Here is a 26,536-nt window from a genome sequence, read left to right as displayed (position 1 = left end):
ATGGAGACACGATTACAATTCCCAACCGTACTTAGAAAAATCTGAAGAGAAAATAATTAAATCAACGATGTGTCCCACATGCCAAAATACCCTTGAATCAATAAACAAATACGTGAGATTAAAGTGAATTCATAATTTCAAATGTTAACCATTTCTCGGAGATAAATCATCGAAACCTCAATATCAAATAAAATAGTAACACAAATCCATTTTTGAAATCATAACCGAGATAAATCATAATGAATCTCTGAGAATCATCATTGAAAGCAAATCCCCAGGTTAAACCGAAATCAAATTTCCGAAATTGAATCATATCTCAAAATATAATTCAACCAAATATTATCAGAAACCAAATAATAAGCTCGATAAATGAAACGATAAGTGAATAAATTAATAATTCAATGGTCCACTCACAATACGACTTAGGCGATCATGCATGGGAATTCCTCCGTCAAGCGGTAGCTTGGTACGTAAACCTGTTCCCAAATCAAATTTGTAAACGACGACTCGAAGATAAATATGATTCTAAAACGAAACCTGAAAACCCCTGCACAAGCAATTCCTCGAATATCCGATATCACATCGAAATCAACCCAAACTTCCAGGATTTTGCAAACTTAATTATTCTAATATTCCAATAAAAATTGAAGACAATCCAACAGTCAGATCTCCTCGAATCACAACCCGAAATTATAAATTTTGGAAATTCCGATCGATCCCTAACCTTCTTCGATATCTACCAAAACCATATCTACAAGTCCGTAACGATAAACTCAACCCAACAGACCAAAGCAAGCCGCCAGGAACGACCGGACGCGCCCCCATGCGCCTTCGATTCCAACCCCAAATTGGGTCACAATACCTATACCAAAATCTTCATCTAAACATGCTCGACAACTTTCATAATTATCACAAAGTCCAGAAATGCATGAAATGGCCAGAATTTACCTCAAAAGGGGAGAGGCCGAAAATTCCCAAAAATCTTTCGAAGCTTGATTCTCCCTCCAGACTTCACATCGTCCCAAGCCCTTTGGAGGGTTTGATCAGCGTCTCATGGGCTCCTAAAATTGACAAGAATCGTTGCCGGAGGTGGCCGAAAAAGCAAGTTCCAGCAGGATTGCCGATCGGGTCCGCAGCACCACCTTCTTCGCTTTGCTGCACCTTCTATGGCTCAAAATTGGTCACCAAACCACCACAGATCGATAGAGGATGGAAAGAGCTTTCTAACGGCACCAGCGGCGCCTCGATCCGCAGCTAAAGGAGGGGAACCTGGTTCGCGGGTCCGAGCGAGAGAAAATAGGTTTTCATATTAGGGTACTTTCCGAAAATGGAAAATTACCAAAGGTAAATGGGCTATTTATAGTAACTTCCCAAACCAATAACTTTTGGTTTTTCATCCATAACTTCTTCATACGAACTCTAATTTGAGTGTACCACATATTTACGAACTCGATTTAACGTCATCTACAACTTCCTTGAAAAAAATTTTCTCAAATGACGAACGATACAAAAGTCTACTTTTAGGGTCCCTAAAAGATCAAAATAGAGTGAAAAGTAAAAGTTAAATGTCGTTTACCATCCGAATGACTAGTAGACCGGTAGTTTGCGATCCAAGACGTATCACAAGGACATCCCAAAGGATACATAAACTCGAGTCAATAGTTTCACAATCCACCGGGTGACCAAACATTCCCTTTTCTTCCCAAACCTCATATCGTTCACCACGACCAAGGCTTGTTTACTTTAGGAATAGCCTAGCCTTGCTCCAAAAATTTGTACCTTTTTTTTTTAACAGGGAGCAACAATAATAATATTTGCACACTCAGCATATGTGAGCTAAATTCCAATCAACCAAGAAGATCCTTACCACCACAAAGGAGTATGTGTGCATGTGAGAATACAAAGTGATGGAGAATATGTTGTTCAAGCTCAAGATTACAGAGTGATGCAAGAACCAATTCAAAACATGTTAGTCAACTTATCACAATCAGATTTAAGGAAAGTATCAGAACACTTTGTCAATCTAAGTTCAATTTGATGTCAGACACTTTGGGATACAAACCTCACATGCATCCTTGATTCTCTAGAAAGCACAAAAAAAATGCAAAAATAAAAATAGCAATGCACCTATACTACTATGAGATCATACAGCATGAATGCATGCAGAATGGATCAAGCAAAGTGAGAGTATCAATACTTAGAGCACACACCAATGACGCTTCTAAGTGATTCAAATCGAGCTGTATCTAAGGGCTTAGTGAATGAATCAGCCAATTAGTATTCAGTAGGAACAAGGGCAAGCTCAAGAATATTATCAAAACAATCCATATGAGCAGAAAAGCAATATTAGAATCCTTTGTCAATCCAGATTAGCTTTTGCTTCAAATTCTGCTCTTTGGGATTGCAACAAGCTCTGCAATCTTGTTTATCAATTTTAGATGTTCTTTCAGCTCAGCTTGCAAAGAGGCGGTAGAACTGAGTTCTTTCTATTTCCTGAGTTTTTAGGATTCCTTGCAGAGCAGATTACATCTAGGATGAATGTGCCCTATTTTACCACACTGGTGACACTTTGGTATAACGATTTTTGAGAGTTTATCATACCTTGGTTGGCTCACGGAGGTGTGTATGTCAAAGTACTTACCTGAGTTCTCCTTTGATCAAGTAGAGGTGCTGAAATCAGATTTTGGCCTTTGAGGAAGAGTTGGGGCAGGTACTTCTCGATCTTTTGAGGATGATGAGCTAGACTGGACATTCAATTTCTTGCTTTTCACAAAGCCAGAATGGTTGATTTTTATGCCTTCTGTTTTTGCATCTTCATATCCTAACACTTTCTTGTTATTGTGTGGTTTTCCAATTCCAATCATTTTAGAAACCAAATCTGATCCTATTGAGAATTTGTTGAATTTTTCCTAAGATTCTTCAAGCTTAGCCTGCAATTTCTCAATTTCAAAGGTTAGTGAGACATTTAGATTAGATTGACCTTTGATTTCAACCTGAAGAGTCTTGATCTTGTCAATCAATTCAGTACGCTCCACCTCCCAATTTTGGGATTACATCTCATCCTGCTAAGCATCAATTTTGTCAGTATAAGAATGCATTTTCACCTTCCCATTTTTTCTGGCTTGATTAATTCAAGGTTTAGCTCTGACTTTTCCTTTCTTTTTCTAATCTGCTCAATCTCGTTCTCCAGCTTGAGATTTCTTTTGAGCATCACTCTTGGTGCTCTATACAATTCCCTATGTTTATCATTAGTTTCCTCATCAGATACATCAAAAATCTCACCTTCAATGTCAGAATCATCAAATGCCTCATGATGAAGCGAGGAGGTGAATGCAATGATCTCTTCTTCATTCTCAGTTTGAGAATCTTCCTCACTATAGCTCCAAGTTGACTTAATAGCCCTGTCATTTCGTGAATTATATTTTATGTTTCCACAATCAGAAGAGATGTGACCAATACCACCACGTACATTCATAACATTTAGGTTTTTCAGATAATTGCCGCCTTTTTTATTCAGATAAACTTTTTGAAGTACTACTAGAAGAATTTTTATTTTTAAGAATTTTTTTATACTCTTTGGTTAGTAAGGCAAAATCCACAGAACCACTATCATCCACATCTTTCATTTTAACAGAAGAGAAAGCAACATTTTTTTTACCTTTTTCTCAGGCTTAATTGATCCTCATCTCAAAGGTTTTGAGATTACCTACCAGTTCATCAAGAGAATAGGTGTCCAAATCCTGAGCCTCCTCTATAACTGTCTATTTGCATTGAAACTCTGATGAAAGAGACCTCGATCAGACCTTTCTTGACAATCTGATGCTCTTCAAAAGGATCACCAAGACTATGACTTTGAGTTGTCACATTTAGAAGACGAGCATGAAAATCATCAACTGGCTCTTCTTCACCCATAGCCATGTTTTCAAATTCTAAGACAAGTCTTTGAAGTTTTTGAGAGCGAACCTTTTTATTTCCTTCATAGGTAACTTCAAGAATATCCCATGCCTTTTTAGCCGTTTCACAATGACTAATACGAACTCTCTCCCTCTTGGACAAGGCGGTGAAAGGACTATTTATTTCTTTGAAGTCACCCTTCCAGTCATGAATCTCATCTTGAATCCACTCCTCTCTAGGCTTAAGAATTCTTGTAGACGAACTAGCATCCTTAATCAAGTTTATTGTCTAAAAGCCCATCGGCCAGTTACTCAAATCACTCAAGTCAGTTTCCAACTCAGACTTAGCGACTTAGAAAGATAGTAGTCGATGACGAAGAGGCTGGTAAGTATGTGCGTGATAAAGATAAGAATTGATTAAGTTAGTATTTCACTCAATTTAAAGTCCACGTAAGCTGATAAGGAGAGTTTGCTGAGTCAAAGTCCTAGCTAGCATCTTTGTTTCTTCTTTGAGTCCACGGATTCTTTGCAGAGAAAGGAGCTGGCAGGTTTTAAGTACTGAGCTATGTTGTACCTCATCAATGCTTGTTTTATTGTTTGTTTGGATCAGTGTTTAAGAACCAAGTGATGTTTTGTTGTGCAAGGAGTTTACTGAGATGTTCCCAACAGTTTTCTTTTTCTCCTTTTGAAATTTGATTACATAATGACACAAGTTTGGTTTGCCAAATTGATCGAGTGGACGATTCTTAATACCTATAGAAACTCATCATCTGTATACGAAATTTAACATATACTAAAGCTCAATTAATCCACTGTTGACAACTGTTCATAAGCGTGCGTAATGACTGTCTTGCCCTTTTCTTTCCATCAATGACTGTGAGTGCGGGGTTTTGATAGAGGTTTACTGTGGTTTTCATGCGAGGATAGAAGGGACTGGTCCGAATCTTCGATCTGTAAAGGTAATCATGAATCATCTGCTCTTCCGTTTTCAAATCTTATCTCGCAGATTTGATATAGAATTTGGAATTTTAATTAATTGTTTGACTTGATGTGAGATTCGCAAATAATTGATCCGATAATTGATTGTTTGTAGATTTGATATAGGATTGGTGATCTTTCTCTTCCTTCGTAATCTGGTCTGCGACTGCGAATCATTGATTATTGATTCGTTGTTTTATCTTTGATGGTCGGGTCGGGTTGGACTGAAAGTGAGAGTGAGTGAGAGAGAAAGATCAATCTCTTTCGAATCAGATTGGGCTTTGTGGAAAACAGAAGAAGAAGGCTTGCTGTTGTTTAGTTTATTCTTCTGAGGTATAGTCGGTAGACTTGGATTCAGATTTGTTTTCTTTCTGCTCATTATCTCCTCTAATGTGAATGTCAGATGAGAGGGTTGGACTCTATTCGATCTTTAGCATCAGAGCTTTTTCCAATCTATTGATAAAAGGTAGTCATGAATGAATCATCTGTTTTTGGTACTTTTTTTTTCGCGGAATTTTTTTCAATTCTCTCTATATGTGAACTGGATTTTACTCACTACAATTAAACCAACCGTGCTTGGGCTTTGAAGATAATCATGTTAGACCAACTAGGTGAGGGGTTTTGTACTATGATCAAGATCTATTTTTCTTTTAATCTCTTAAATTTGCTTCGGTTTCTCTTTTCCTATATTCATTCAGATTGTGAGGTGTTCTGTTTCCAAGAATGAGTTTTTAACATTGTATTTATGGGATGATCTAATGTTAATGGTTAATTGAGTTTCTAAATTTATTATTGTTCAAATGAGATGCGATACTCTACTGTTTTATGTCTATTTGTCACATTTAAGGTGTCTGCAGTCTTTGATTTCATTCAAAATCTTAATTTTTCACCATAAAGTAGAGTAAAGTTCACAGCTCATACTGTTTCGGTAGGTTTTTGAATGTGAGAAGTTAATGAATCATATGTAGTTATATATATAGCTTCATTAAGCAACTATCCTGCTGAATTGCATTGTTTTCTACTAAATATACTACAAGCTGTCCATTTAAGTTTTGATGAATTTAGAGATTAGAGGAGATAAATTGTTATATGTCTTTGTTGAAATTGTGATACAAGTTTTGTATTGCTTTTGTATATATCTAGAAGGAATTTGTCAACCCTTGAAGCTTAAAAATTTGTTGTATTGCTGTTTCCTCTGAGAATGGGTAAGGAGCTTCTCCTCCTTGCTCTTGCTTCTAGTTTTGTAATGAAAGCCAAGTACTGAGACTGTTTCTATTGCATGTGACAAGAATATTGGCTAGAGCTTTCTGTTAGTGTGCATCCAACTTCAAAATCTCTGTCATTTCATGGGTGAGGCCAGATTCTCTTTGCCACTCAATTCAACTGTGAATTGACAAACTTTTTGAAGTGGCAAATACTTTGTCTTTATTGAACATTTTGATTGTCTTGCTTTTTCCTGCATTGTTTTCACAAGCCCAGTATGGAAGAACTTTGCTTGCACTTTGTTAATTAAAAATTTAAAACTGTGTTTGTCTTATGCATAGATTAATTAAACTACCCGAAACTTCTCTTTTATTCTCTTTTATTTTTATTATTATTATTATTTTTTTTGCTTTCTGCTTTTTTGATATTTCATAGTTAGACAAGGATGGCACCGAAAAACTTCTCCCCTTCAGCTCTGTTGTTTTGTTTTTGTTTTTTGTTGTTGTTGTTGTGGGCTACTGCAAATGCTTAGATAGCAGCACATTTAATTGGATTTCCCCTTTTAATCTACAATGACAGCACCGATTCATTCTTTTTTGTTTACTTCACAAAATACTTTTGATTTCGTTGTGAACGTAAAAGACACCATACCCCAATTGTATTACAAAATAGCAAAGGCCGTAGCTAATCAACCTCTTTTGTGCAGGTTTAAAACAGAACACCAGCTAAAGTGTTGAAGCTCCAGAGTTTAAACTCAAGGGTGAGGCATAACTAAAGGTCGCCACATGAATCCAATTGAATCCGGTAATTCTCTCCCGTAATTTTCAGAGGCTTTTCATCTTTGTTGCATAGAAATACAAAAAATGTTACAGAGGGAAACAACAATACGCAGAAAAGTCCTGTTTCCATTCGATTCATTTCAACTTCCACTAAGCTACGCTCTCTTTGATTACGTTTTCAGGTATTTTGATCCATTTCAATTCTATCACTTATCAAGAACAATCCACAGAGGGATAGACTGTCTGCTTTCCTACCTCCTGTCTTAATCTGAGTGAAAGCTCAGGTAGCTCAGCTAGAAAACTAGCTCAGGAGAGGATCCTCTCCCGAACTATAAACTGCTTCTCCTTCAAACAATGCACATAATTCCACTGCTCGCATAATTCTAATCTGAAGAATTTACACAGGCATTTCATCAAACACCTTGTGTGCAACATAAACAACCAAACCGAAAAAAAAGAGTCCCCATAAAAAAAAAATTAAAAAAAAAAAACTGAATTTACCATAATAGTCTTCGAAAACAGAAACTTTGAGACGAAAGAAGTATATTGGTACGAGGTTAAAATCGTAATAGCAGTATATCTATTAAAGTACACTCCTCCATCCCCAAATCCCCGAGTCCCTAGTTGCATATCATTTCAGAATTTCTAAGAAACTCTGATCTTCTCAGAATGAATCTGCAGGTTTTTCAAGTCTCTCGCAAGGTTTGGATTTGCTTCTTCTTCTTCTTCCTTTTTTTTTTTCATGGAATTCTTGATTCTGTTATAGTGTTCGTTTGCGAAAACTGTTTAGTTTATTCATGTACTGAATTTTTTATCCCTCTTCGAAATTGAATCTGAATTAGGGGAATATGTGAAAGTTTAGCTATGTCTTCTGTTATCTAGCTATCTAATATGGAGGTTATTGCATTGGTTAATCTTTTTTTTTCTTCAGGTTACTTCTGTAATCTGGATGCTGCAACTGTTGTGTACGTAAACGTTGATGTCTTGAGCAGAACATGGCAATTGTATCGGCAAAGCTTTGCAGATCTCTTCTTCCTTTACATTGTTGTCTCCTCAAGTATCGCTCGATTAACTCAATATCTCCATCGCATGCCCTCCACGAAACTGTAAAAAATGCAGTTGAAGCCAAAGCCTATGAGCAGATTCCTGATCTTCTCGTTTCCTTTGAACAAGCTTTTCAAAACCCGAATCCTTTTGCTTTCCTATCAACCTTTCCCGACAGCCTTAGAATGCAAGTAGTTGATGAAATCTTACAGTCTTTCATCCCCATAAGGCCCCGCTTTCGTGCTCAGGCTGCCTATGCCTACCTCCTGTCTTTTACTCTCCAAAGCTCCAATCCTCTCCCTCTTGGTCTTGCCGTTCTCCAGCGAACTCTTCGCTCTGGTTGCGTCCCTGTTGCCCAAACTCGTCTTTTCCTCTCGTCTGCTTGGCTGAACTGCAGGAAGGAATCTCAGTCTGTCTCTGACACCCTATTTGAGATGCAGTCAATTGGATATCACCCTGACAGTAGTACGTGTAACTACCTTATATGGTCTTTGTGTGATGTTGATCAATTGAATGAGGCTGTTAAAGTCTTGAAGGGCATGAATAGGGCTGGATGTGTTCCTGATTTGGAGAGTTTTGACACAGTAGTTCGTGCTATGTGCAGGGTCAGAAAAACTTCTGAGGCATTAGATATGATAAAGAAAATGGTGGAGAAAGTTGGGTTGACACCGAGGCAGGGGACTATTGTGAAAGTAGCAGCAGCATTGCGAGCAAACAGAGAGATATGGAGAGCAGTTGAGCTGATTGAGTTCTTAGAGAGGAAGGATTACCCTGTTGGGTTTGAGAGCTATGATTTAGTGGTTAAAGGCTGCTTGGATTCCGGTGAGAATATTTTGGCCGGGAAGGTGGTCATGAGGATGACAGAGAAAGGCTTCATACCGTATATCAGGACCAGGCACAAGGTCGTGGACAGGTTGGCTGGTGCTGGTGAGTGGAAGTTAGCTTATGCTGTGAGACAAAGATTTGCAGAATTGAGGTCTTAGTTCCTTCTGTTTCTTCCTTGAGTCCATGGAATGCTAGCATATAAGGGGGCTGGTTTTCAGTGGGATGTTTTGCACCTTAACTTTGAGGCCAATGTTCCTTGGTGCTGCTACTCAGCTTCTCAAAAGTCTGGTGATATATGGTAAAGTTCATGGACTTTAATTTTTCATGCATGGGATAAATGATGATTTTGAGATGAAAAATTTATTTGATATTGCGGATTTGTTGATGTAAACATATTGGGTCCCCAATGTAACAAAAAAATGTCTCTAGAAGTGTCACCAAATTCAAACTTGATACAAAATCTGAACAAAGATTGTGTGAACTGAACTACTTTTTGACTTAAAAGTTTATTCTTTATTGTTTGAACTCCTACATGGCATTATAAGCAATACCTGTTTTTCTTGTGTTGGTCAGTGTATAAATTTCATGCATGGAGTTTGTTTAGATGTTTTAAATAGTAGTAGTCCTCTTCTCCTTTTGTACTATAACTGACTAATGACTTGAGTTTGATTGCCAATTTGTTTGTAAATCTGTCATCATAGTTAAACCGTGGATCGGTGTTAACTCAAATATGCATTTTTGATCTGTGCTTTTGAATTCTATTTGCATTTTTTATTTGTGCCTTTTGATTTCTATTTGCATTTTTTTCTTCTCATACAATGGACATTAGTTTTTACCTATATATATCAGTAACTTATATTGCATCTACCACTTACAAGATTTTAGTTTTTTTAATCTAAATCAACTGGTATAGACAAGAATTGTTGAGCTTGTTGGAGGGCTAGAATTGGATTTGTATATAATAAGTGAACACATACTGTATTAGTTTTTACCTATATATATCAGTAACTTACATTGCCTCTACCACTTGCAGGATTTTAGTTTTTTTAATCTAAATCAACTGGATAGACAAAAATTGTTGAGCGTGTTTGAGAGCTAGATTTGGATTTGTATATAATAAGTGAACACAGACTGTAGGATTTAGCATCAACTGTAGTAAGATTGACATTATCTGGACTAGAGATGTGATAAAGTTGTGCATAATAAGTTGGTCGACACTATAGATGCTGAAGATTGAAGAAAAATGAGCTTTCAAATGAACTTTTGATGAGAAAAAGTTTTTTTTTTTTTTTTTTTTTTTTTTAATGCAAAAATAACAGAATTTCAGTTTTACTGTTAGTTACCGTTAAGAAAGATTTGTGGACTAACCTTAAGTCAAAATAGCTATCAGCCACTGTGCTAGAGAGCTAGCATTGGCAGAGATGCTTACTATGTGGGAAACGAAAATGTGCACTCTATCTATTCATTTGATTTATTTTATTGATTTATGTTAACTATTTTCAGAATGTTATGTTGATTTTGAATGCATAAAAAACGTAGTGTTTAATTCACCTTCTGAAATTAAGAAAGAAAAGAAAGAACAATCCCTCACATTTTGCTGCACATGCTTGAGGCTGAGATGGGCACCTTTCTTCAAATATCTATTCTGAAAAGATATTGTTGAAACGCTTCAGCCATGCAAACACATGTGATGTTAGGGTTGTACTCCCTTAAGCTCCTTTTATTTCGGTTTCACTCTTTTCCTTTTGGTGTTAATTCTTTTTTAGATTAGCACAAACACAATTTCCAAAAAAGTAAAATGATTGTATCTCCACATTGCATTCGTTTTACAGAGAAGACAACGATACATAGAAGTGGTGAGAACAACCCCTAGATTTCTCTGACAGGTGAAGTTACTTCGACCAAACTGCTGCACTAGGAAAGTTGTGATCTAGGTTTTACAGATAAAAAGAGAGTGCAATTTCAAAGATTCTCACTCCCAAGTTGGACTCTCTACAATGTCTCACAATCAAAGAAACGTTCAACCAACCTTTGAGGTAGAATCTGGAATATCAGTTTCACAATTCGTTCAAAAGGGTGTTTAAATCACTAACAGGTGTAAGAAACCATGGCGGTTTGGTTTGGGTCAGGTGTGGACTGGCAACAAGAAAGAGATGATGGGTTTTATATGAGGGGGTCTGTGGAGCTTGCCAGAAAGGCTCTCATGTCTGCTAGCCAATCAATGGTGGGTTTTGTTATTGTCAAGGATGGCAAGGTTATTGGTCAAGGGTTTCACCCTAAAGCTGGCCAACCACATATTGAGGTAAACTTCTCTTCGTTTCCTTGTTTTTTATTTTTTATTTTCCTTCTGAAATGTGTATGGATCTATGTGAGTGATGAAGTCTGTTGGTTTTTAATTAAATGTCCGTTTGGTTTCTAAGAAATTGGGGAGTTTTTCTTGCCCCCTTCCCCCTCTTTCAACCCTTACACTTCTCGTTTATTTGTATTCCTTTTTACTAAATTGTTAAACTCATCAATCCGACATTATCCATATCATATTATTCACAACACATGCCAATCCTGCTCCTTCTGCCTGATCAGCCAAATTGAAGTGCCTCGCCTCTTTGTTCTTAACACAAAATTTCCACTGAGCTATCTTTTGCACTTCAAGTGAAATTGCTTTCTAAATAAATTAATAAATAAATAAATGCAACCTTCTGAATTTTTAAGGGACCAATGCTTTCTGAGTTTTTAAGGGACTAACACTTTCTGAGTTTATATTTCTTGCATTTTTTTTTTTGACTTTCAACTAAATTTCCGCTGCTATTTTCTTCACAACCCAGTGGAGCATTGAGTTCAATGGCTTGGATAAGATAGCTTTTTGGCATTCTCTTCCTATTTCAGTTCTTACTACAAATGATCGATGATGTAGACCTGAAGCTTTCTGCTTGAAAAAAATTCAAAAAATTAGCATAGGTTTGATGTCTTCATGCTTGTATGCAGAGTAAAAAGGTCTTGTTAGAAGTTAGAACTAGGGAGAACAAGAAGGGAAATGGCTAAACTATCTTGTGTTAGACTAGTATCATTTGAATTTGTAGTTCTCAAGTATGCCAAAGGTTATCTTTTATTGTACATGAATTTTGTAAATTCACCTATATATCCCAACAAGCTGTTGATGGAACTTCATACCAGAAATTTGAATGGTACAGGTTCTTGATCTGAGATATGCTGGCGATGTGGCAGAGAATGCAACAGCATATGTGAGCTTGGAACCATGTAATCACTGTTGGAGAAGTTATGGAAACGTCAGAGGAGATTCTGTTTTGGTTGTACGTTGTTAATGTAAGCATTATTACATATATTGTTCTTATCTGACTAATTTTAGGCAGATCTATTATCTGGATTGTCTTTTCTCTTTCTTTCTTTCTTTAGCTCTGTTTATTTGAACCTTATCTCGTTTAAAAGTTTCATCTTTGATTTCAGCGTCTCTTAGTATGCTAAGACTGATTGTAGCCTAGTTTCTTTTTCTCCCTTCTCATTTTCTTTGTTATTCTTCTGATCATGTAGATGCCATGCGATTTGTGAAATGAATTTTAGAATCCCAGTCCCATACTCCAAATGCATTCATTAATTACGTCTTGGGTTGCACCATTGCAACTTTTGCATGAATATTGGATTGACTCAGTTGCAACTTTTGCATGAATATTGGATTGACTCAGTTGTGTGGATAGCTTGGGGCTACTCAACTCAATTCTTTTTTTTTTTTGGGGCTACTCAACTCAATTCTGCCACTGGTTAGAGTAGCTGAGTTAATTGGCTATCCTTGAGCCTCATGCGAAAAGAAGTTGAGTGATCATTAAAAAGACGATCTGAAAAGCTTGCCTTGACAGATCCACAAGCACCAAAGGCATGAACAAAGAAATGTTACCTAGAAAATACGAACTCGCAATCTATATTAGACTTGCAAAACCAACATATTAGGCATAAGATCCACCTACATTCCAAAGGGAACAATGGTGACATCTATAATGCTGAGGTGTGCCAGTTTTATGTTGTTTATGGTCTGGACGCTGTGTATATCATCGTCTCTGGCATGTACTGAAAAGCAGAAGCCGATAGGGTATGAGCAAAAATCCATGAAGGAGAAGTACGAAAGGTGGCTGACAAAATACGACCGAAGATACAAGAATAGAGAGGAGTGGGAATATCGTTTCGGAATTTACCAGTCCAACGTTGAGCTTGTTGATTTTGTAAACTCTCAAAACCTGTCATACAAACTCACTGACAACAAATTTGCAGACATGACAAACTTAGAGTTTACAAGAACCCACTTGGGTTTCCAAGCTGGTAGAAATCCAAAGACGAAGTTCAGGTATGAGTGGAAGAAGGACTTGCCAACTACAGTGGATTGGAGAAAGAATGGGAGCGTAACTCCGGTCAGGGATCAAGGCCGATGTGGTATAAAACTGAGTTTATTCTCTAAAAGTGTCTGCTAACCACTTTTATATTTTGTTTTTGTGGCTCCTGCACTAGAAGTATTGACCTATTTACTTTCTTCTTAAAATCAAATACTCAATATAATTCCACTGACACAAAGCCTATGTGGATATATAATACGTATCATTCTATATGTACAGGTAGCTGTTGGGCATTCTCTGCAGTTGCCGCTGTGGAAGGCCTTCACGAAATCAATACTGGAAAACTGGTGTCACTCTCGGAAAAAGAGCTTGTGGACTGTGACGTACATACTGGGAACCAAGGTTGCAGTGGTGGATACATGGAAAATGCATTTGATTACATAAAAAAGTATGGACTCACCACTCAAGAAGATTATCCCTACACGTGTGTTTGGCGTTTGTTGATTCTCCACGAGCTTGATGAAGAACTTGGCAGAATCTTTGCTTTGTTGACAACTTGAAGAAGACGGATGATCAAGGGCTGCAAAGGCTTAATCTTGATTAAATTTGAACCATGAGAGGTCGCGCGGCAAGTATGACTTTGATGGCTGATAAATCGGTACGTGTGCTTGGTGCTTGTTGATTCTCCGCGAGTTTGACGACTTCTGAGCTTGTAGGTGATTTCCCTTGTTTGTCTGAAGTCGGTGAGGTGAAGGAACCAGCTATTTGGCAGCTTGATGGTTCTTCATGATCTCGGGAGACTTCTGAGCTTTGGGGGGATTTCTTCTGTCTGTCTGAAGTCGGTCTATCCTTTGTTTGTCGTCGCGTCTTCTCTTGATATGAGAAGGGGTAATTATAATGTCGACGTCTCCCTCAATTTGAAATGTATTGATGACATAGCAATAATCACATTCCGTAAATATGTAATTAAATCAATCAGTTTTAATTCGTTGATTTAATTACCTTTTATTTCAGGAATATGTCAATCAAATATGATTTGATTTAATACTTGATTTCAATCAGAATTAAACAATTTAATCTTATATTTGTATGTAATACTTGATTTCAATCATAATTAATCAATTTAATTTGATCGATATTTGTATTTAATGCTTGATTTTCATCAAGATCAATCAGTTTAATATAATTGATCCGTTTTAATGCTTAACTTGAGTAACAACCAATCAGCGATAAATTAACGCTTTTACGTCATTCCATCGGTGGACCACCCGTGTTTTGACATGTGTCATCCTTGGAGCTCACATAATTTTGGTGACGTACGAGCCACGTGTACCGTTTGTAGGATCCATGTGCCAACTAAGCTTGTTTGGTCAGAATTTCAAAAATTGACTGATTTATTTAATGAATTTTATTTTCATTAAATTTCTTGTGTCTACAGAGATATCTGAGGCCACTACAGTCCTGAGTCCGCGCTCGCATGGTTTGCCTAACCAACACACCCCCCCCCCCCCTCCACAAAACAAAACACAAACACTTGTATCCCCCTTTCGAAAGTAGATAAAAATTAACTTAATTACTTGAATTTTTTTTTTTTTGAATAATGGGGGTAATTACTTGACTTTTTACAAACCCAATGTTACACTGATCTATTTAGGGTTTTCTTTGTTGAACTCAATCAATCATGCATGCAGCATGAGGTTAGTCCTCCCCGATTCATTGGAGCCGTGGATTTGGAAATCTGAAGGTGCTGTGGCCTTGAGTACATTACTCAATTATTCGTTGACAAAATCGCACCCGTGCTTTCCTTGAAACAAAAGATCACTCATATTCCTATGCAGGACACTATCAAGGAAGCCTTGAGTACATTACTCAATTATTCCTTGACCAGCAATTCTGTCCCCCTTTCAATTACTGCAGAATTTACATTCATGATTGTGGAGCCTATTCTGGCCTCTTCTTACAATCAAGTTGACAATCCCATTGTCAAGGCTACTAGTTACAGGATGTGATTGGAAAAGTCTCTTTTAAGAACATAGTAGAGCATCAAGGAAGCCTCAACCATCGTCTACGGGTAGGTTTATATAGCTTCCATCGTTTTTTGCTCATGATATATAACTATGTTTGTAGTCTATACATTTGGTGCCAGTACATATTAAACTTAATCATCTTGCAGATTGTACTCTAGGAGGGGCTAGGAGGTGCGGCATGACCTGTTAGGACTTTCAGATAAGTGAGTCTTTTTATAGTAGTTTAATTTTATGTTCGAGAGAAATCCATCCTTTTGTATATGGTTCACTTGTCATACTTGTTTAGATGACATAGCTGTTCCACTTGAGGTTAAAAAAGTTCTTGAGGACCGTAAGGCAGAGAAACGAATGATTGCTTTGGCAGGTAATTAGTAAATATCTCTTACTTCATGGCCTGTGGCCAGCGAATTTTTCAGGTGCTCAGTTACAGTGCAGCGGTACCTCTTTCGATCGCAGCGAGGTATATATATTAATGCTAGTGTACCTTTTTAACTTCATTTTTTTTTTACCTCAATGTATCGTTTATGTGTGTGTGAGGTATAGATATTAAAGCTAGTGTACCTTTTATCTTTTTTTTTACCTCATTGTATCGTTTATGTGTGTGGATCGTATATTAATAAAATGTTAACTTTTACTCAGTTAAGCAAAAGCAATTGCAGACTGATCTCTCTACATCATGGCCAAACTTGACTGGTGATTATATGAGCTTCTGGAGCGATGAATATAACAAGCACGGAACTTGTTGCGACGATACCTTCACTCAGACGGTATACTTTGAAACAGCGCATAAGATGTGGAGCCACAATCACATCGAGGTCATGTTCAGCGAGGCTGGTTATAAACCAGGGAATAAATACAAGCCAGCTGATCTACAGGCAGCAGTAGCAAAGAAAATCACCAAGGATCCCGCGCTGCGTTGCGTTGATCTGCCAACTTTGGGTAGACTATTGCTGGAAGTGGTCATATGTTATGACCATGATCGAAAGAGTATTATCAACTGCAACTCCGATCTGTCAAAAAGCTGCACTGGTCCTGGAACTATTCTGTACAAGGATCTGTAGTTGTTATATATATATAGCATACTTACTAGTGCATAAGTTATACAAAATAAATCTCACATAATAAATTTCACATAATAAATTTCATGCTTGAGCTGAATGTTATACATAATAAATTTCATGCTTGAGCTGACTCCCGTGTATCCAGCATACAACCAAGGAATTTTTTTTTTTGACTTTGTCAAGGGGAACCCAAAGGCTTCCTAGGCCCAAGATAAACCCCCTTCGGCGCATGTGAAATGCTCCAACTGTGCATTGCAGCACAGTGCCTGACCACTTTTACAACCAAGGAATCTTGAAGAAGCAATGTCTGAAAAATATTTAAACTACGTAATCTTCTTATATTAATCCAAGTATCCAACCACAGAAGTTATTAGTTAGAAAAGCTTTGCAATCTTGCAATTAAAAAAAAAGCAAACCAAAAGTTCCATCAATTTATAGCAAATCCGATTGCTGATGTCACGCCCTGTTCTCTTAACATATATGAGATCACAAGCTATGACAAATATTTACCACAAAAAAGGCAGGAGGTAACTAAACTAAAGCAAAAGAAACAAGTAGACCAAAAGATGTCTTTATAACATTTCAGCATGATCTGTTGCGTATGTACAAGATTTAAACTTGCATATAATACAATTGCAAAACCCTTACACCAAGGGATCATGTCCAGAAGCATAGAAGATAATTACAAGACAAGGTTCACCAAAAATGAAAAACAAAACACAAGTTCTAACACTCAGCACTCAATCCTTGAGCCTGCCACCTATGAATCTGCAGGACAAGAACCGCGAAAGAGACATGAGCAACTAAAGCTCAGTGGAAAAAATACTCAAAGTTACAAACAGAAAGACTGAACAAGTATGAAATCAAACCATAAGCAAAATAACTTTGATGAAGAATATTAAAACAAAAACATCATATATACATCCAAAGAGAATGTTCATCTAAGTTGAAATGAAGTTGCCTTTGTGTTTAATGGAGCTGAAGTTTTTTTTTTTTTTTTTCCTATCCTGATGACAGTCTAATAGAGCTGAAGTTGTCTTTGTGTCGAATAAACTATACACCTAAACATAGATGGTCCTGCATAAGGTCTTCTCCTCTAATAGGAACATACATTGCTTCTAAAGAACTGCTCAGGCTTGAGAATGACCTCCTCAAATCTCAGTTTTGATGATGATATATTTGTTCTTTTTGTCTCATCTTAGTTTCAATGGTGCAGTTTGGGAGGACCCCATGAATTCTCAGGCATCTAGCTCATTACTACTATCCTACTTTATCTTCATTATGTTACCTACCATTACCACTGTCCTGTAACCCCAAGTCAAGGGCTTATGGGCACATGCCGTGGTTGAAGGGAATTAAGGAAAGCTTGAAAACATGACCTTGACCCTCTAACCAAATAAAAAATGTTAATCTTGATGTTTTGTATTACATCTGATCAAAAAGCTTAGAAAATAGCCTGCAAAAGAAAAGGGGGAGAGCATGGTACCCGAATAGAATCTGAAGGTTCAGAGCCCGATAAAGCTTTCATCTGCATCACCATCATACATTTATAGTCAAGCCAGGTGAAAGAAAAAAAAAATAAAACCAAAAATCACAGTAACAGTAAATCTCACCAACCAAAACAAATACCAGATTGTCTGTAACCTTCCCGTACCCATTTCCTCCTGATATCTGCAATAAAACAGTAAGAGAGACATTCTAGAATTCAAAATTGAAGTTCTCAAAATGACTGGAAAGACTTCACAATACAGAACCAATGATTTAAACAACTCATATCTCATCAACTCGGAACTGGAACTTCAGAAAACATTTCCTAGAAAACAAAAAAAAATGGCACTTGTCGAGATTGTGTTCCCATTATTCCCTAGAACTCGTTCACTAATGCACTAAGAAATGCAATTAGATAGCAAAACAGGATTAAAACTTCATGCAATGAAAAAAATGCAATCAGCTCAGTTCAGGTCATCACTTGACCCAAAACACTGAAAAACCAAACAACTCTATCTTCCACGCAATTCTTTCACCAATCAAACAAAGAAAAATTATCAAACCCAACTTCACAAAGGAAATACCAAGAACAGAGTACCCTTTGTTCTGTTTCTGGATAATCAAACAGAGAGATAAAAACAACACACCAAGAGAGTCCGTTGAATTGTAATCCAAAGCAATCAAAGATTTAAAATTCATAGGCAGTGTGAAACTGAATATAAATTCAGAGAAGACGATCAAAATGAAGAAGAGCATAAACTAAAATGAAAAGTTGGGAGCAAATTCAAATCACTCATAAAATCCATGACTTAGAAATGGGTGCTCATAGATTTACATGCTGCTGCTTTGTGACCTGCTCTCTGAGCCCCGGATTCCCTCAACAGCTCCACCACGCGCCACGACTAGATTTCCTCAAGATTGACAAAACCCAGATGCACAGATCAAATTTTCTATAAACCTTCATAAAAAAAAAATGGGAAATTGATTGATTTGAAACCAACAACCAAAATCAATAACCTTACTATCCGGCAATGCACTCCCACCTCCATGTTGAAATCGATGTCGCCTCTCTATCTCTTTTTCTCACTAACTGAGCTGCTCTCTGTAACCAAACCAACGAAGACCCAAACGTTGGCAGGATTGCATGTTATACTGACATGTAATTTCAATAGAGATCTATCCAAAGAAAACATATAACCTCATGAATGAAGTAAAACATAGTAAAAAGAGGTGACTAAAACTACATATGAGAAGTAGCAGTATTGTGAACTTTGAACACCACAACTCAAACAATCATCAAGTCCATCTTCAGCTCATTCGTTGAATGTACATTCTCAGTTCTAAACATAAGGGCATCCCCACAGAGCAGATATAAAAAGCAAATTCTAGTAGTATTATAACAATGTCCCCTTCTCTGCAACATATTAAAACAAAAGTGACCTACAAAAGCATACCAATTTCTTGCAACTTCTAGACATTAGTCATGTTCACTTGCTACAATAATCTGCTCTGTTGTCAAGCTTTCATCACCAAAATGTAAGCATATTAGTATGCTTCATGTTGCTTAGAAAACTAACTATTGCTCACAGAATTAACTAACTGTTGTAAAATGGAAATGTTTCAGAAAATGGAGAGAGTTTTGCTTCAAAGAACTTGAGAGAGAGAGAGAGAGAGAGTTTTGATGCAGAGAGGGAGTGTAGTATTTTCTGTTTTCTCTATCATCCATAGATGAGAAATGGATTACATATATAGTGGAAGGCAAGGAACATATAGCCTAAAATCCTCCATAAAACAAGGACCCTTAAAGTCCTCCTTAAAACATGGATCCCCTAAAACTAGGAAAGAGGAAAGCATCTTCTAATATACAATAATTTACATGATATATCCATAATAATTTACAACACTCCCCCTTGGATATTTCATGTCAATAGTGTTGCCTAGGCTGTGCGCTTTTAAGTTGTCTCGTCAAAAACCTTGCCAAGTAATAAAAACCCTGTGGGAAAAAACAACCTTGGTCGAAGGAGAAAAAGAGCACAACGCGCATGAGTGTGAAGTAGTAATATCACAGCTTCGGAGATAAGTGGAGTCTTCTTATCAGCATCAGAAGTAAGTAGCATGTCTACGAGAGGGATGCATTTAGAGTTGCTACACCAAAACCTTGCCCGGTAAACCCAGTGGGAAAAACCCGTGGTCGAAGGGAAAAGATGAGCAAATGCATATATGTTGAATCAAAAACATCTTCAGGATGGAGCGACCATACTAAAAATGTGCCTCGTTAAAACCTTGCCAGGTAATAAAACCCAGTGGGACAAAATAACCCTGGACGAAGGACAAAAGAGTACACGATGGTCAAGTGGGTATGCTTCTGGATACTCCCCCTGATTCAACTCCTCCTGAAAATTACATGTTAGGTAATTCAGATAATTTACGTAGACCAATACCTTGTACATGCTTCTGGAATGTAGATTTTGGTAGTGACTTAGTGAAGAGGTCTGCACGATTGTCTTCAGATCGAATCTGCTTGACCTCAATCTTCTGATGCTCCTGTTGTTGCTGATTGAAGAAAAACTTTGGTGCAATATGTTTTGTGTTGTCTCCTTTGATGAAACCTGTCTTCATTTGCTCGATGCAAGCAGCATTATCCTCATGGATAGTGGTTGGTTCATCAGTGGTGGAATGCAGTCCACATGTGCTTTGAACATGCTTTGTGATGGCTCTCAACCATATACATTCACGTACTGCTTCGTGAAGAGCTAGAATCTCAGCATGATTCGAAGAGGTAGCAACAAGGGTCTGTTTTGTAGACCTCCAAGAAATTGCCGTATTCCCAATGGTAAAGACATAACCAGTTTGGGAACGTGCCTTGTGTGGGTCTGATAGATAGCCTGCATCAGCATATCCAACAAGGCGAGCATCATTCTGAGGATCAAGGGGGTTTGATCCATTTCTTGATGCATAGGGATAAAATAAGCCCATATCAATCGTACCTCTAAGATAACGAAAAATATCTTTTATACCATTCCAGTGGCGGCGTGTTGGTGCAGAGCTATATCTAGCTAACAAGTTCACAGAAAATGAAATGTCTGGTCTAGTGCATTGAGTTAAGTACAATAATGCGCCTATTGCACTTAGATATGGGACTTCTGGTGCCAATATCTCTTCGTTATTATCTGCGGGACGAAACGGATCTTTCTTAGGATCTAGACTTCGGATGACCATGGGTGTGCTTGAAGGTTTCGCTTTATCCTCATTAAAGCGCCTTAACATCTTCTGGATGTAGTTTGATTGATGAAGCAGAATCCCATCAGCACGGTGCTCAAGCTCCAGGCCGAGGCAGTAATTCGTTCTCCCAAGATCTTTCATTTCGAATTCAGACTTCAGGTGCTTGGCGGTTTCTTTGATCTCTTCAGGAGTACCAATCAGATTCATGTCATCGACATAAACTGCCACAATTACAAATCCAGAACTTGTTTTCTTAATAAACACGCATGGGCATAGTTCATTGTTTACATATCCCATCCCAATCAAATATTCACTTAGACGGTTGTACCACATCCGTCCAGATTGTTTCAATCCATAAAGTGAACGCCTCAAACGAATGGAGAGGGTGTTCCGTGGTCTAGAACTATTTGTATCGGGTATCTTAAGTCCTTCAGGAACTTTCATGTATATCTCTGTATCAAGATCCCCATAGAGATAAGCTGTGACCACATCCATTAGCTGCATATTCAGTTTTTCGGAAATTGCCAAACTGATGAGGTAGCGGAACGTTATAACATCCATTACAGGAGAATATGTCTCATCGTAATCAATCCCAGGGCGTTGAGAGAATCCTTGCGCCACTAGACGAGCCTTGTATCTTACAATCTCGTTTTCCTCATTACGCTTCCTTACAAATACCCATTTAAATCCTACAGGTTTAACATGGTGAGGTGTGGGAACGACAGGTCCGAACACTTTTCTCTTTGTCAAGGAATCTATTTCGACCTGGATTGCTTCTTTCCATTTTGGCCAGTCGTCTCTACGTTGACATTCATCAACAGAGCGAGGTTCGACATCATCGCTAGTTATAATTTCAGTAGCTACTGCGAATACAAATATATCATCGATGATAATCTCATTTCGATTCCAAATCTCACTTAAGCATGCATAATTTATCGAGATTTCTCTATTCTCGAGAGTGGGTTCAAACGTTGGAGCGTCCCCCAACGTTGTCTCTTCTAGGACGGACCCATAATCTGGAATTATCTCGTGAGATGGATCAGTTGAGATCGCGATGTCTAGTGGATTCGTTTGTGCTGGTTTTACCCTCTTCCGGGGATAGGAATCCTTCGAACCTAGTGGTCTACCTCGCTTCTGGGCAGGGACATGTGACTGGTTAGCCGCCATGGTCGTACCTCGTCCATCCGGGACAACGCGTCCTACAGGGACATCTATTCTTGCAGGTACATTTGCAGCAGGTATATGTGATCTCGTCACTTTAGCTAGATCAGAGAAAGCGTCTGGCATATTTTGGGCTACACTCTGTAGATCTAGAATTCTTCGCACTTCATTATCGCATTGTGCGGTTCGGGGATCAAGATGAGACATAGTGGGGACATTCCACGTCAATTCACGTCGTTCATCAGGAACGGTAACGTTCTTATCTCCCCCTAACGGCGGGAAGACTGTCTCATCAAAGTGACAATCCGCGAATCTAGCGGTAAAGAGATCGCCTGTCAAGGGCTCTAAAAAGCGTATAATGGATGGGGATTCATAACCGACATATATGCCCATCCTTCGTTGAGGACCCATTTTTATACGTTGTGGCGGCGCAATTGGCACAAAAACTACACACCCAAATACACGTAAGTGCGAAACATCAGGTTCGTACCCAGTCACCAACTGTAACGCGGAATAAGGTTGGGTGGCAATGGGCCTTAGTCGGACCAACATGGCTGCATGCAAAATTGCATAGCCCCACGCAGATACTGGAAGCTTGGTGCGCATTACCAAGGTCCGTGCGATCATTTGTAATCTTTTAATGAACGCTTCTGCGAGACCATTCTGGGTGTGAACATAGGGAACTGGATGCTCAACATTAATCCCGAGGGACATGCAATAATCATCAAAAGATTTTGATATAAACTCTCTGGCATTATCAAGTCTTATGGACTTGATTGGATAATCCGGGTGGTGAGCCCTTAATTTAATGATCTGGGCAAGGAGTTTAGCAAAAGCAGCATTTCTTGTGGACAATAGTGTAACATGTGACCACCTTGTCGATGCATCAACCAAAACCATGAAATATTTAAATGGTCCGCATGGTGGTTGGATAGGTCCACATATATCCCCTTGTATCCGTTGTAGAAAAAGGTTGGAGTCTTTTTCAGTCTTTGCATATGATGGTCTTATATTTAATTTTCCCAATGAGCAAGCTTGGCATAATGTGTTACTGTACACAAGATCCTTATTGGTAAGGGGATGCCCGTGGGATGAATTTAGGATACGGCGCATCATACTTTGACCTGGGTGTCCCAAACGGTCATGCCAAAGCAAGTAGTTGCTCGAATTGGTTAGCTTCTGGCTGGTTATGTGATTCGCCTCAATCGATCTAATGGTAGCCATGTAGAGACCACTCGAGAGGCATTTTAGCTTCTCCAATGTCCGCTTCCGGCCATACAAATTGGAGGTTATGCAAAGATATTCCACTCCTTTTTCCTCAGTGGTTTCAACGTGATAACCATTGGCTCGAATATCCTTAAAACTCAATAACGTTCTTCTGGAACGTGGAGAGTATAGGGCCTCATTAATGGTAAATTCAGTACCATTGGACAACATAAATTGGGCTTTGCCATGGCCCTCTATCAGGTTGGATTGTCCTGATATAGTTGTCACAGAGGTATGAGTAGGCAATAAGTTTAAAAAAAACTTCCTATCTTGGAGTATGGTGTGCGTAGTAGCACTATCAGCCAGACAACAAATTTCTCCACAAGACATGCCTATTCATATATTTAATTCAATGGATCACATGTATGAAAATAAATAATTTTATTGAATTAAACATCCAAACATAACAAAATTATGCAAAACTAATATTCCAAAGATCACCAAAGATAAACTGAAAAATAGAAAGCATTATTCATAACAATAACATAGATATGGCACAAGTGCCTATTATGTCCATGTCCTCGAGTTTTCAATCCTCGATGTATCCATTAGCTGCTTGGAAATCAGTAATTTCCAAGGTGGTATCCATAGGGAAATCAGTAATCTCCAAGGTGGTATCCATAGCTGCTTGGAAATCAGTAATCTCCAAGGTGGTATCCATAGGGACTGACTCTTCCACAAGGTTGGCCTCTTGAGTTCCGCGTCTGGCGTGATACTCTCCTATCTCTTCATCTGTTGCACGACAGGTGCGGGACCAATGGTCAGTGCCTCCACATCTATAACATAGATTATGCTGATTTTGAGGGCGACGGGCCGGACCAGGGTTCTCTCTAATTTGAGCCTGTCGGACTTGGGCATTTCGGTTTCCACCACGTGGGCCTTGTCCACGTCCTCCTCGACCCCTTGGGCCATTGCCTGGGTGGTCGCGGTCATATGGGCCATTTCTGGGTCCATTTCTTCGTCCATGCCTTGGACGTTCAGACCTTCTTCCCCTTCCACGGCCCCGGTTCCTCCTTCCACGATTATTTTCGTGATGGGCAATAATATTTGCTTCAGGCAAAGGAATTGCTCTAGTACCGGTGGGCCTTGCTTGATCATTCCTCAAAAGTAGGTTGTTGTTCTTTTCAGCGAGCAACAGGATGGTGATTAATTCAGAGAATCTAGCAAAGTTTCTTTCCCTGTATTGTTGCTGCAGGACCATACAGGAAGGAGGGAAGGTGGAGAAAGTTTTCTCCAGTAGGTCAGCTTCTGTGAGCTCTTCTCCACAGAATTTTAGGAGTGACCGAATCCGGCAGATTTCAGAGTTATACTCATTGACAGTCTTGAAATCCTGGAAGCGTATGTTCTGCCAATCGTGTCTTGCTTCCGGCAAGTAGATGGCTCTTTGATGGTTGAATCGCTCTTCTAGAGCGACCCAAAGAGATCGTGGGTCCTCTTCAGCTAAATATTCCACCTTGAGTGCTTCTTCCATATGTTTCCTGATGAAAATCATAGCTCTTGCCTTCATGTCTTCAGGGGTGATGTTGTCAGCAATAATCGTTGATCTCATCTTATTTGCAGTCAGATGAAGCTTGACATCTTGGGTCCACTTGAGATAGTTCCTTCCGGAAACTTCCAAAGCGACAAAGTCAAGCTTGTTGAGATTTGACATTCTCTACAAGGATTTAAAGGACAATAGTTAGTGCTATGGGTAATAACTTCCATAAGCAATCAATAAGAACTTCAGGTTCCATAACATGATACTAAAAATCGGATTAAACATGTATAGTGAATTTGTGAAGGAAACTTCAAGTTCCTTTTATGATACATGTGAACTTCTGGTTCAATATTTATGTATGAATTTTTTGGTTCAATGTTTATGTGTGAACTTCCGGTTCATTAAGTACCTACATTCCTCACATATATATTCTTAATGCAAAGAATTTAAGCGGGTAAAATATTTAAATTTAATATGAGCAGGTAACACCACAAAACATTATCATAATAAATAATGAAGGAAAGATGTATCATTATCACAAAGTCCAAACAAGTATATATAGATATTCGTCACAATATACATGAATTGATAGCTAAATTAAAAGCTATTGATTTTCCTCTTTCTTTCCCTTTTTTTTCAATCATGCCAATTATAATGCAAGAGAAATAAGTGTCTCTCATAGAGGATTAAGTTAAACTAGATGCTTCAACAAAAGTCATAAACTGTGACTGCAGTTCCTACTGAACAACAGTCAAAAAACGAACTGAAACACTAAGCAAAACTACCCAGAAAAATATGAAAATTTACAGAGATGTACTAAACATATAAGGACTCCAGCATACAAAATTTGGTGAATTTTGGAGTTGAATTACTATTTTAAATAAATACTGGAACACAGACATCAGAAGGTAAAATGAAACAGCGAAATTGGTTTTTGTTTGGAAAAACCTACTTGGTTGTAGAGCTTGTAGACTGATGTTGATTGAATGATGAACTACCTCTTCTCTGCAACCCAAGAGTTATTCACCTCTTCTCTTGTCAATCTGCAATCCGAATCCTAGAGCTATTCGTGCTGATAACGTGTTGTAAAATGGAAATGTTTCAGAAAATGGAGAGAGTTTTGCTTCAAAGAACTTGAGAGAGAGAGAGAGAGAGAGTTTTGATGCAGAGAGGGAGTGTAGTATTTTCTGTTTTCTCTATCATCCATAGATGAGAAATGGATTACATATATAGTGGAAGGCAAGGAACATATAGCCTAAAATCCTCCATAAAACAAGGACCCTTAAAGTCCTCCTTAAAACATGGATCCCCTAAAACTAGGAAAGAGGAAAGCATCTTCTAATATACAATAATTTACATGATATATCCATAATAATTTACAACACTAACGATATAAGCTAGTTAATTTTACTTGAAAAAACTAAATTCTAAAACCAGCATAAAATAGTTTGAGCTGAGTTATACACAAAACAAAGAGTTATCTCCTCCCTCTAAGAGGGTTACTTGTTCAAACCACACCACAGCCCCAAAATATTGTTCCTTAACTATGCACTTTTGACATATATAATGGCTGCTCAGGGCAATAAAAAGTACAAAATTAAAATTGTTTAGCCAGTAAGAATTATAATAAAGTAACAACAGAAGATTTGAACTTACATTCAAGAGGATACAGCTGGACATCAAGTAGTAGGCCAATTTGAGGGGGGGTCCGGAACAACTGAGAATAGCCAATGTTGCTCATACTACCATCCTCCAAGTCAAACAGATGACAGTGA

The 26,536-nt window shown here is 38.1% G+C and overlaps 3 protein-coding genes and 1 long non-coding RNA gene across 17 annotated transcripts; 2 read left to right on the top strand and 2 right to left on the bottom strand.

The window, feature by feature from the left end:
* The first annotated feature begins 4,445 nt into the window (after positions 1-4,445).
* LOC133736537 (pentatricopeptide repeat-containing protein At1g06270) lies at positions 4,446-13,475 on the top strand. Of its 14 annotated transcripts, none has more exons than XM_062164063.1 (8): positions 4,447-4,852; positions 4,987-5,337; positions 6,781-6,878; positions 7,036-7,555; positions 7,785-9,020; positions 10,609-11,024; positions 11,911-12,043; positions 13,339-13,475. In XM_062164063.1, the coding sequence occupies exon 5, from the start codon at positions 7,849-7,851 to the stop codon at positions 8,878-8,880; it is 1,032 nt and encodes a 343-aa protein (XP_062020047.1). In that variant the 5' UTR covers positions 4,447-4,852; positions 4,987-5,337; positions 6,781-6,878; positions 7,036-7,555; positions 7,785-7,848; the 3' UTR covers positions 8,881-9,020; positions 10,609-11,024; positions 11,911-12,043; positions 13,339-13,475. The 14 variants fall into 14 exon arrangements, with proteins under 14 accessions (XP_062020050.1, XP_062020056.1, XP_062020052.1 ...); XM_062164064.1 differs by lacking the exon at positions 13,339-13,475 and having other exon boundaries at positions 4,987-5,204; positions 5,275-5,337; positions 11,911-12,190; XM_062164066.1 differs by lacking the exon at positions 13,339-13,475 and having other exon boundaries at positions 4,446-4,852; positions 7,036-7,137; positions 11,911-12,190.
* On the top strand, positions 12,715-16,147 carry LOC133737623 (senescence-specific cysteine protease SAG39-like). Its single transcript, XM_062165146.1, has 4 exons — positions 12,715-13,159; positions 13,339-13,554; positions 15,373-15,450; positions 15,726-16,147. Exons 1-4 carry the CDS (start codon positions 12,715-12,717, stop codon positions 16,145-16,147), a joined length of 1,161 nt encoding a protein of 386 aa, XP_062021130.1.
* Positions 16,148-16,708: 561 nt separating this feature from the next.
* On the bottom strand, positions 16,709-19,229 carry LOC133740452 (uncharacterized). The gene is made up of 3 exons (XR_009861229.1): positions 18,471-19,229; positions 17,634-17,818; positions 16,709-16,915 (listed from the first exon to the last, which is right to left on the bottom strand). It is a non-coding gene; the product is annotated as an uncharacterized LOC133740452 (long non-coding RNA).
* Positions 19,230-23,731: 4,502 nt separating this feature from the next.
* On the bottom strand, positions 23,732-26,148 carry LOC133740450 (uncharacterized). Its single transcript, XM_062168405.1, has 2 exons — positions 25,714-26,148; positions 23,732-24,938 (listed from the first exon to the last, which is right to left on the bottom strand). Exon 2 carries the CDS (start codon positions 24,933-24,935, stop codon positions 23,814-23,816), a length of 1,122 nt encoding a protein of 373 aa, XP_062024389.1. The 5' UTR covers positions 24,936-24,938; positions 25,714-26,148; the 3' UTR covers positions 23,732-23,813.
* Positions 26,149-26,536: the final 388 nt, after the last annotated feature.

Source organism: Rosa rugosa, chromosome 3 (assembly GCF_958449725.1).
Source record: "Rosa rugosa chromosome 3, drRosRugo1.1, whole genome shotgun sequence".
Classification (NCBI taxonomy): Eukaryota; Viridiplantae; Streptophyta; class Magnoliopsida; order Rosales; family Rosaceae; genus Rosa; species Rosa rugosa.
Note: the sequence above shows the minus strand (reverse complement) of the source record. Positions and strands in the feature narration are given on the sequence as shown.